The following is a 10992-nucleotide window of genomic DNA, read 5'->3' on the forward strand; positions in this document are numbered from 1 at the left end:
GGTCCCCACTGCAGCCCCACACGTCGCCCTGATCCCATCCCTCTCTTCTTTCAGATTTTTATCAAAAAAGCAGAGTGAAACGGGCATGAGGCAGAACGGACACACTTGTGGATCCCTGGTCCTGCTCCCTCCCTCCCGCTCCCTCCTCCCCGCGGCGCCTTGCCCGGACAAGGACAGTGCAGGGCCGGCTGCTGGAGGCAGACAGACAGCAGCAAAGCTGCTGCCGGGCTGGCACCACCATCCCTAGTGGTGCTGTGGGGCCAGGACGCCCGTCATCTTCTCCAGAAGAGGAACAGAAAGCAAAACCCAACCCCCCGTGCAAAGGGCTGGCTTTGCTCCGCTCCCTCTGCCCCTTGGGATGCTGGCTGCCGCTCGGGACACACGGACACAGGGGACAGTTTGGGGTCGGGATGAGCTTTAGTGAACATGGGGACAAAAAGCACCTTCAGCCCAGGACAGGGCAATCTCTGGCTGTATTTGGGGACAGAGCAGGGCTTGGTCACGGTGAGTCCTGCCGGCTGATCCCGCCGGCGTGCTGGGATGGAGGCGGCCAGGGACCGAGGTCTGCCCTGCCCTCGCCCAGGCAACAGTCCTGGCCACAGCTGAGGATTAAGCGAGGTCAAAGACTGACCCTCCTTCAGCAGAGGAGGAATGAATCCGAAGGGGTTGGAGCTATGAGTATGGCAGGGAAAACAAAAAAATAAAATACGCCACACTGTGCCTGCCAGCGTTGATCACAGCCCCTTAACTCACGGTGAAGTCTCCAGTGTCTTCATGCCTTGAGATTGAGTGCAGAAACCATCTTTTTTAAATAACTATTTCAGTTATTTGTTGATGTGAGGTTTTTTTGGGGAAAAAAAAAAAGCAGAAGTAGCCCAGTTCAAAAATAGTAGGGATTAGTGTAAATCCCAATGTCCTTTCAGCTATACACTGGAATGCATTATACTACTTTAATGTGCTGTATTTTTTATTATTGGATACATTTGATTTTTCAAGTACATCTCTCTATATAAATATATAAAATAATGTGCACTGTAATAAAAGCTAAATTTAAACCTTTGGTGCAGCAGTGAAAGTCACTTGCAGCAGGGCTGCTTTAGTCACCTGTCAACCCCAAGTTCACAGTGGAAGGTGAAATCTAGAGAGGACAAAGTCCTGCTGGGGTTAGGTGATAAATGAAGCCAGGGCCAAGCCAAGGTCATTAAGTCAATGCTAAGAACAGACTTTAACACTATTTGCTTTTCTGCCAATATTTGGATATGGTTATAGACAAGTTTACCCATCCTTTCCAGTTAATCACAGCAGCTTTTCCTATGAAACCCAGTCCCCAGCCCTCAGATGTTCTCACACCAGTTCCCAAGCACGTTTGACAATCACAGGTGATTTCTACTGAGAAAAGGAATTTATTTTTGTGCATCCATTATGTGATCCTTCCAACACAGATCATTACAGCAGTAAGGAGGAGAGACGACAGCATGCGGGTCAATCTGTGCTCCACGAGGCAGAGCCAAAGGCATTTTAGAGCAGACAGTGCTACAAAACCCAGCAGTGAAGCAGAGGCTGGACAGCATTTTCTTCCTATGATCTCTGAAGAGCAGAGGAGTGCCAGTATCAGCCCTCTTCAGAGGGGACCACAGAGCCAGGGAGGCACTCACTCCCTGACTGTGCCAGCCGACTGTTTTTGGGAGAGCCATGGCCCCTCTCACTGGGCACTGTGTTGCTGGAGGGGCTGTGCCAGTGCTGCCATTCATGTGGAGGAGTGGGGCTGCAGGAAGTGTGCCAGGAGCCCAACCATTGCCAGCCCCAGCAGCAGCCAGAGCAGCAAGGCACTGGCATACATTGGTCCCAAGCTGGGCAGGAGAAAACACTCAAGTCAGACACCGCCAGCCCATCTGGGACACAAGGTGTGCTGACAGGGCTTGGCATCCCCCCCCTCCTTTGAGACAGTCAGGGAAGAAGTGACACAGCCACGAGCACATGGGGCAGGAGGGGAGGAGAAGGAGGTGATGCAAATCTGCCTTCAGTCCCACCCGTGGGAAGGAAACCTGCTGCAGGGGCCACATCCTGCCCCCAGCCTCCCTGGGCTGGTGTGGGGTGCTTACACCCAGGGCTGGGTACTCACCGTCCCTGCGCAGCCACGGTGTATCCCTGGAAGTACTTGAGGCGGGTGTAGAGGTACAGCAGCCCACATGCCACAGCCACACCTGTGGGGGAGAGGGGAGTCGAGTTCTGACAGGGCCAGGGGTCCCTGGACACTGCTGGGGCTGCATTCCAGCACAGGCACCCACATCCCTGCTTCCCCCCGCAGATGGGGCATGACCCTGAGAACCAGATGCAGAGGGACTAAGCTTTGAACCACTGTGGGAGTTTAAACGGGTTTTCTTCCTTCCCTTCTTGTGAGGGATGAACTTCTCTGCCCCCCAGAGTTGCCCTGGGAGTTGGGTTGGCAACACTCCCTTCCATGGTCTTTCCTTGCAACTTCCCTCTGGCAGCAACCAAGCCCCTGAACTCACTTGGTACAGCATAGACAGTGGATGAGTAACTGTTTGGGTTGTGGTTTCTCATTCTGACATAGCAATTTGGGTATCATGTGCCAGCTTTGCCTCAGATTGCTGCCCCCCTTGGCACTCTGGGACAGCCTGACCTCATCTAAGAGAAGCAGCACAGTGGGACAGCCAGGCTCTGCCAAAGGAGCAAGGGCTGCCAGTGCCTGCTCCTCCAGGCAGGAGGGAGGCTCAGCTGCTCCCAGCAGCTTCATGGATGCTGGAGTTGAGGTGCTCCTTGGTCCATCCGGCGAAAGGGGAACTTTGCTTTCCCCAAATAGTGGCCTCACAGGTACAGAGAGAAAGTGTCTGAGTTGCAGTGGGATTTAAACTGGGGGGCTTTTTTGGTTTGTGCACATGGTTTGGGGTTTTCCCCCATCCCTCTCACCTTGATGGAAGAAGATTCCAGCAATCCAGAGGAGCGAAATGAAGATTGGGAAGTACTCTGAGCAGTTTGCCCTGGTGAGAACAAGAGATGAGAGTTAAAACTGCCTCATATGTCAGAGCCCGGTTAACCAAGGCCAGAGAAGGGAGCTGGAAACACACATCAGAGCAAACCAAAACCCTGGAATGACGAGCCATGGCTGAGGTGGAGATTTGTCTCTGCTGGACCCTCGACAGGCTCTATCCTGGCCCCACAAACAGCACTGCCAGAGAGCTGCTGCACCTACAGCTGCTGGGGGAGAGGCTCCTTGTCAGTATTGAAGGAGATTTCTCTTCCCCTTGGACACCCAAATTTGCATGTCACACAAGTCACAGTCCAAGAAAGTTTTCTCCCAGATAAAATTCAGCAGTAAGTGATCAGATCTGCAGCCAGGTTTTCTTCTTCCTTTTTCTCTTAGTGAAAAAAATAGAGATTTTCTGCAAGAAAGGACAGTAGGAGCTGTGCTATTAAAGACATTGGTTTTGGTTCTCAGTTTCTCCTACATTTTGCCATTCCCTAGGCAATTTAATCTTAATTTTGGCCAAGAATTTACCAGCCTCTGGGGAATGGAGCCAAACTGGGAGCTGGAAAAAGGCTGAAGAACCCTATGCTGCAAATAGGAGTTTGAGCCTCAGTGAGGGGAGGTTGCCAGGTTTCCTCAAGTGAGTAATACATCAATACCATTTTTCCTTTATATATATGTATATAACATTATCCATTTGCTTTTCCACAAGGAAAAATAGGGGGAAAACCCACAAAGAGGCAATAGCTTTTTTCAAATCTGAGTTCCCTGAGGTCACCTTCTCTGTGGATCATAGCAGAGGGTTTCCCAGCACACCACAGCCCATGGCACGACTTGGTTGACACACATTTAATAGTAAAGTGTTTAATTAAAAGCCACATCAGCAGAGTGAGGCTGATGCCTCCATGCAGGCTGGCCTTCCATGGCACCACAGAAGGACTGAAGGGGGTGTTTTTGTCACTCCACAAATGTTTCCTGCACACTGGCAAGGGAATGCAGGCTGCTTTGTTCAGCATTTAGTGCTGTGCTGGAACTACCCTTCAAACCAGCTCCGGCCAATTCCTTTCATTCGCTTACAAAACAGAACGACTGAGATGAAAGATGGAATCTGGTGCTTGCTGGAAGCTGAGGGGATCTGTGAACGCTTCCAGTTTAACTCCAGCATTGCTCTCTCCATAGGAACAGAGCAAAAAGAAACAGCCCTCAGCATGGGCCCACCAGGGCTGACTCTCACAGTACAGTGGCTTCTGAGAGGGAAAAAATTAAAACACCCTCGTAGCTGGTTCTTCCAGCAAGGCCCTTTGCTTCAATTCAACAGCAAAAACTTACAGGCAAATGTCAGGTTATTAATATATCTTCGGCTGCTCTCACGATTTGGAGCCAATGGTAGTATTAAATTTAATGATTCTAAGCATTAATGCTCCACACCTCTTTCATATGGCCACTAATTTGTAATTTGGCTGCCTCATGGTGCCAGAAGGAGGATTATCATGGATGGACAGAAACACCCCAGCCAAAGGGCTCTAAATCAGAACTCAGACCTCTGCACGCAGAGCATTGAAAAAAAAAATCTAATATCAGTAACAACAAGTGAAAAGGAGACTTGAGGGTGACCAGTCTCTCCTGACAGTGACAGTTGACTCAAGTCAGATCTAGACAAAGTCATCACAACAAAGACAAAATCTTACTGAGCTCTGAAGATCCGCTCAAACTCAGGGTGACCTGTTGTTTCAGGAGGGGGGATCTTGTACTTCCGACGGGCATAGATCACCTGCAGTGCAAAATAGGCTAAAAACAGAACAACACAGGAATGGTAACAGTCCAGCAGTGTTTGTTTAGCAAAGCTTTATCTAGCTTGGAATCAAGCAAGTGGTTAGAATAAAAGAGTCGATACGATCTGGGTCCAACGTCCAGGGCTGTCACACATGACCTGGTATAAATGTGCATTTATTTCATGCTTGCACTTTAAATTCAGCTTTGGTTGTCCTGGCACAGCACTGGAGCTGGATGGCACTTTGCATTATCTCATATCCTTGGTGCTGCTCCCCAGCAGAACAAACACAGCAGGTCCTGCAAAGAACAACAAAACCTTCCCAAGTCCATTCCCGTCACAGAATTATTTCTTAATCTTGCATTTTGTGTTTAGAGTATCCATACACCCTCTGCCAGTCTGATGGGAACGATGTATAACATTTTCCACTATTCCTAATGGGTGCAAAGCATTCCTAGTGGGTGCAAAGCCTTTATACAAGGATGGTCCACGTCACAGAGCAGCATCCAAGCTGTCAAGCACTGGGATATCATTAAGTCAATTAGAGATGTTCATAATCATGGCAACAAAAGGAAATGGGGAAGGGGGTGATTATTTTTTCCCCTTCATTCCTGCAGGGGAGCCCCAAGGCTCCAGCAGTTCAAGGAGCAGAGGTGCTGCCAATACCTGCTATGAGGCTGTGCCAGGTTTGGGCTGAGGCACTGACTTGGTGTCTGCTACACCAGTTCTTTGTACATTTGTAAAGGACATGGAAAGTCACTTTAAAACAACGGAAACATGAAGATTTGGACTGTTCCATTATTTATTGGAAGTGCTTACTCCCATAGCTGATTGCTGATGCTTCAAGTGTTTTTATTTAGGTGCACCACTACACTGCTGATTTTATTGAAAACTCCTAATTTCATATAGGAGAAAACTAAATTATAAAAACAATTACTCTGGTGGCTGTGGCGGTGTCACTGAGACACTTGGATGAGCAGATAGCAACTCACACAGCAATATTTCCAGGGCATCACACAGAGACAAGGAGCCAGGGTGCAAGGCCTGCCTTGTGGACTGTCTCATTGTAACAAAGATAAAGGCAGAACAGCAGGATAGAGAAGGGGAAGTAGGGACAGATGTTCCAAGATTAAAGATAAGATGTGTGCCTGCAGAAAAGCATTAGAACATATGTAGAAGGGAACTAGAAATGTAAATAATCTGACGCTATGTGACAATGTGTATCACAACATTTTAGTAATTTAAATACACAGACATTCCTTGAAGAACACACTTTAGAACAATTAAGCATGTTCTAGTGTCTTCCACAGTGATCCAGCCCTAAATGAGAGGTGCTGAGAGAGCAAGGAAGGGAGATTCTTCTTTTTTGGGAAGAATCAGTCCCCAAAAGCACTTCTCAGAATGATGTGTTCATAAAACCCACACTGCACGAGCCTTCTCAGCATGGACTTTCAGAGAGAAAAAATTCAACCTACTCTGTAGATCCTTTCAAACCATTTTTTTTGTGATTCATGTCTCGAGCTTAATCACCTGTGTGGATTCCCACGTGGCTTGCAGGGACTGAGCTCTCCCTGAACTTTGCTCCTTGGTGGAAATATTCTTCATTCTCTATTTGATTATGTCCACACACTTGTCAAACCATATCATAGCTGTTATCTGCCACATTTGAGTGAACATGGCAAACAAGCCCTGTGGGACCTGACAGACAGTGACATTGCATAAGCTTCCTTTCCTTTGAAGTAAAATAAAGGAGGGGGGAAACCTGGTGTAGAATAATTCTGCTGTGTGGTACTGTGTTCACCACAGGGCTGGGGTACATATCTGTGGGGCAGAAAATTCAAAAGAAAAAATAACAATCAACCAATGCTGTAACTAAGCTCAGTCATTAAACTGCATCTCCTAGACCAGGATGTGATGGAGGAATATTCATAGGTACAGCCCATTTCTGTGCTTCAGTGCTCACCTGCTCAGAATGAACCCCAGATCTGTAACTCACCTACAGAATGTCCCCTCCAAACATGCAAGGAAAGCCACTGCACAGCTCTGGTTCACAGTGACACGAGCAACATGTATTTCATACCAGTAGATAGAAAGAAAACACATAGTACTTTGCCATTGCTCCTTGGCTTCCCATGCAGGGACCATAAAACCAGGATACTTTATCCAATCTAACACAGATAGGAGGGTGGCAATGCTTGCTGTTTATCTGCTGGCTTCACACCTGGGTATGGTTTGCATAGCATGAAAGCAAAATGCCTAAGGCTTCGACCTCTAAAAAAAAGTACCTGAAGTCCCCATAAAAGAGATATATTTGAGACAAAACTGCTATCTAGGGATTTGCTACTGAAGGGTTCCAAAAGGAAAAGGGCTTAGCAGCATTTCTGTAACTCAATTTTAAGTTTTCTTCATGTCTTCTCTTTGCATACTAAATGCTCCCTCACCCCCACTTAGTTTAATAACAAAACAATTCATAATATAGAAGCATCTTCCATTTGTAGTTGCAGATATTTCCCTTTAAATTGCTTGAGTGGAAATTATGATGTCAGAAATCTTGAGCTCTATTCTTCAAGTTGCATATTTGTATTTTAAATAATACTTATACTAAGAGATTTATCATCTGATGGCTAAAAATACATGAGGCTGCTCAGAGATTCACATCCATTTGCAAGCAGAGGTGTGATAGCTCTACAGTGAATTAATTCAGTAATTAATTCACAAACCTTCCCTTATAGAAATCTGAAGATTTCAATATAATGGGGGCTCTGTCCCCACCCCAGGCAGGGGAGTGTCCCCTTCCATGAACCTCCTGAAGCCTAAGGGGGAGAGACTTTGCCCAAAGGACCCACAATTAAACAGAGCTTGGCAACAACACTGCTCTTTCTGAAAGGTCTAAACGCATCTATTTATACCATGAGAAGTCAGTGAGTTCCTCTGAAGGTGTCTGTGTCTATTTCTGACCAGAAGAGCTTGCATTAGTTTCCAAATTACTGTACTGTCAGTTCATCTCGTCATCTGCTCTGTGCAGTTAAGCTGTAAGGACACATGATGATATTGGTCACTGTGTGCATGAGGCTCTTTTCTCTGTACATACCATGTCTGTACACCGACCTCTTCATCAGCACACTTATAAACCTGCCTTCATTTTGGCTACCTCCAGCCACTCCAAGTTATATACTGCCTGCTAAAATTCAAGCACTAACTATTTTACTTTAAGAACATTCTACTGAAATCGTTTTAAGCCTAACAGTTTTACTTGCTGGTTTGAGGTTTGCAGATCATTCTAGTCCCCGTTAAATAACGACCACCCTCAGGCATGACACTTCTGCCACGAATGGCCAAACATTTGTATCATTTTACCATGCTGGAAAACAGCAGCTTTCACTCCATAGAGACTCCAAGAAAAATACAGGAACCACGTTTCACAAAGTTTAACGTAATGAGCCCAACACTACCGAGCACTGTATAAAGGGCATTTACCTTGCTCCAGGACTCCCAAAACCGTGATGGTGGCCAGCTGGTCTATCTGATCCCTCATGGTGCTGACTGGAGCAAACCCCAGCCAGGTGTGATGGGTACAGCTGCACCCCAAACCTCTCTCCCACCTCCCAATACCACACACTTCAACAGAACTGAGTTATTCCCCTGAACACAGGTGTTTCCTCCACCACACCTCAACTCACCTTAACTCTCTCCACACCACAGGGTTTTCCAAAGCATGCAGCCACCAGAAAATGCTATTCCAGCCAAGTGCCTTCTGCTGAATGATGGAACAGCAAAAACCTTTGCATGGGCAAACTGTGAAATTCTTGTAATTATATTTACAGATTTTACATGACGATTGAATTATACGTTGCCAGCAATGGAAAGATGATGGAATTCTTTCCAGCCCTTTTGTTGCTGGTTTTAATGAGCTCTGAAGCATCTCAATTATGTGAGAGGTTGTAAAAATTATTAACAAGCATTTGAAAATTAATGACTTGACCTTCTGTTCTTATTCCAAGCAGTGGAGTTGACCACGTTCAAGATTTGCTGCACTCCAGCTGGAATAAGTTAATTCTGCTACTGGGTTCTGTAACTTTGAAAAGAGCATTCAGGTATTTTATGCTACTAATTACTGCTCTAAGGTTACCAAATAAGAATAAAGTTCTTTTCTAGCACTCACTCACCTTTTGCAGTTTTCTGATGTTTTTAAGATTCTGCAGTACAAATCTTTTCCTGGCTATCATACAAAATAAAAGTTATCAGTTCCAAATGGAAGGCAGCAGAGGATGTAGAAATAGACCCTCAAAAATGTTACACTGACATCAGAATTGTAAAACATAAAATTTGAAAACCAGCAATATTTTAGCACTGAGTAACTTCTTTCCCCACTCCACAAAAGTAAAATATGTATCAGTTCAAAACATTATCTTGTGTTTTGGAGCAATTTCATATGGATGACTACTTTGGCTTTAAAACTTGTAAAATCAACTAAGGCTTTCTGTTCATTTTGAAGAGAGGGCACAGGACATGGCTGAGCCACTGTATTTTTCTCTGTTCAGTCACATACACAAACCCTTGGTGCAGAATTTATGCACATACCAGACCTATCGTTTCTCTTGGGTGGGACAAAGCAAGTTTTTTGTTCTGGTTTGGCTCTTCATCGCCTCAAAACTCCATTGTGACAGCTCATCAAGTTGAAAACTTGTTAATGAATTCAAATATCCAGTGTTACACTTTTTGTGAATAACCACACATGTAAAAAAGCAAAACCACTCCCTTTCTCTATAAAACACTCATATGATGTGACTTCAGACTACCAGACTCAGACTGAAACAGAACAATTAACCTTAACTGAACCTATTGGTGACCCAAGATTTCACCTGGGGTGTCCAGGATAAGTTCAGAGGGGAAATGTCACCAGGAGTTCTGTTTCTGCTTATGCCAGTTCAACAAGCAATTCAGGCTTGAGAAAACACTTCCATTACAGAATTATTACATTAGTCTCAGGAAAAACACCAGCATCGAGGAAAAAACATCAAATCAGTTTCTGAGTTGGTCACGAGCTGCCACTGACTCCTTAAAATCTTTGGAAAAACACACACGTCACTTCAGTGGGGATTGCTTGGGACATTCCTGGTTTGCTCAACAATAACTGAAATGCAGCATTTTTAATGGGACAATAAAGTTAATTAAGCAGTAACTTCACAGTTCCCCACAGGTTAAAATCAGCTGATCCTGGTACTGTTACTTATTACAACATTTGGTTCTTTATAAGCTTATGAAGTTATAGGTCTCCTCCTCCCTCCAAACATAACACAAAACTTTGTGGAGCAGGAATATATTAAAAAATACACTCTGGTAAGTCAGGGTGCTGTGAGGAAACCTGAAGACTCCGAGCTGGGGCTGCAAACACAACACCTGCACAGTAAGACACCAACTTCAACACCTGGGGAATGATCCTTCAATTCTGAAGCCGTGCAGTGGCTCAGGGACTTTTCCAGCTTCAAGCCACAATCTTCACACACATTTCTGCCAGTATTTCATTCCCTGTTCAGAAACATCAACTCATGCCTGCAGAATGTGAGTCCCTGTCTCAGCTGGATTTCTGTGTGTGCCATCTGCCTACATCAAACAAGGCTTGAGGAAGCCAGTTTGAACCTCGAAGCCCTGTTATTCTGAGGGAATTGGCGTATTTTTGGAACTCTACCATTTTGCACATGTGAGGTCTTGGTAGTTATTAACATCTTTTTCACCAACCACCTCTGCAGCCGAATTTCCCAGCTTAAGGTCTACAATTCAATTCCAGAAAAAAGAAAAAGCCCGGAAGCAGTGGGTGCAGCATAAAGCCTTATTTTCAAACTAAAGTTTTCTAAGGCCCCTTTATCCAGTTCTGGCCTGTTTAAATGGACTTTCTGAAACTGTAAGAATTGGTAAGACGCAGCAGCAGAATTTGAGCTGAGCAAAACTGTGAGTTGAGAAATGAAGGGAAGGAACCATCTCACTAGGAATGAAAATGCTGAACTCTGCTCAGCTCACACAAATGTATAAAGTCACACCATGTATGTTTAATACACTAGCAAAATATTTATTTTATAATGATAAAACAGAAGTGAAGGATTTCTTTTTGGTGTGCACCAGTATTGTAGTAAAAGAATAAGGGGATTAATGGACTCTTTATACATTTCAATGACAAAAAATTCATAAAGGTTAGCATCAAATTCAACTGTTCTCCATTTACAAGCATAAAACT

At 45.1% G+C, this 10992-nt stretch overlaps 2 protein-coding genes across 2 annotated transcripts in view; one reads left to right on the forward strand and one right to left on the reverse strand.

Moving 5' to 3' along the window:
• Positions 1–1059, forward strand: part of MGAT4B (alpha-1,3-mannosyl-glycoprotein 4-beta-N-acetylglucosaminyltransferase B) — a 50696-nt gene extending 49637 nt beyond the window's left edge. Inside the window, exon 15 of the mRNA XM_051793868.1 lies at positions 55–1059. Coding sequence (XP_051649828.1) covers positions 55–78 — 24 coding nt within the window. The 3' untranslated portion in view covers positions 79–1059. The remainder of the gene's footprint in view (positions 1–54) is intronic.
• Positions 729–8295, reverse strand: LOC127474000 (leukotriene C4 synthase-like). Its single transcript, XM_051794287.1, has 6 exons — positions 8238–8295; positions 6578–6581; positions 4678–4833; positions 2932–3002; positions 2123–2204; positions 729–1587 (listed from the first exon to the last, which is right to left on the reverse strand). The coding sequence occupies exons 1-6, from the start codon at positions 8293–8295 to the stop codon at positions 1404–1406; spliced, it is 555 nt and encodes a 184-aa protein (XP_051650247.1). The 3' UTR covers positions 729–1403.
• Positions 8296–10992: the final 2697 nt, after the last annotated feature.

The sequence above is a fragment of the Manacus candei genome, unplaced genomic scaffold, assembly GCF_025592945.1.
Source record: "Manacus candei isolate 608988 ecotype Guabito, Panama unplaced genomic scaffold, ASM2559294v1 h1tg000037l, whole genome shotgun sequence".
NCBI lineage: Eukaryota > Metazoa > Chordata > Aves > Passeriformes > Pipridae > Manacus > Manacus candei.

Bases quoted from the DNA above. Each gene is read 5' to 3' on its own strand.
- LOC127474000 (XM_051794287.1), bottom strand. From the start codon at position 8,295: ATGAGGGATCAGATAGACCAGCTGGCCACCATCACGGTTTTGGGAGTC. The intron at 3,003-4,677 runs GTAAGATTTTGT...TGTTCTCACCAG, and splicing joins GAGCGGATCTTCAGAGCTCA to GGCAAACTGCTCAGAGTACT. The intron at 2,205-2,931 runs GTGAGAGGGATG...TCTCCCCCACAG, and splicing joins TGGAATCTTCTTCCATCAAG to GTGTGGCTGTGGCATGTGGG.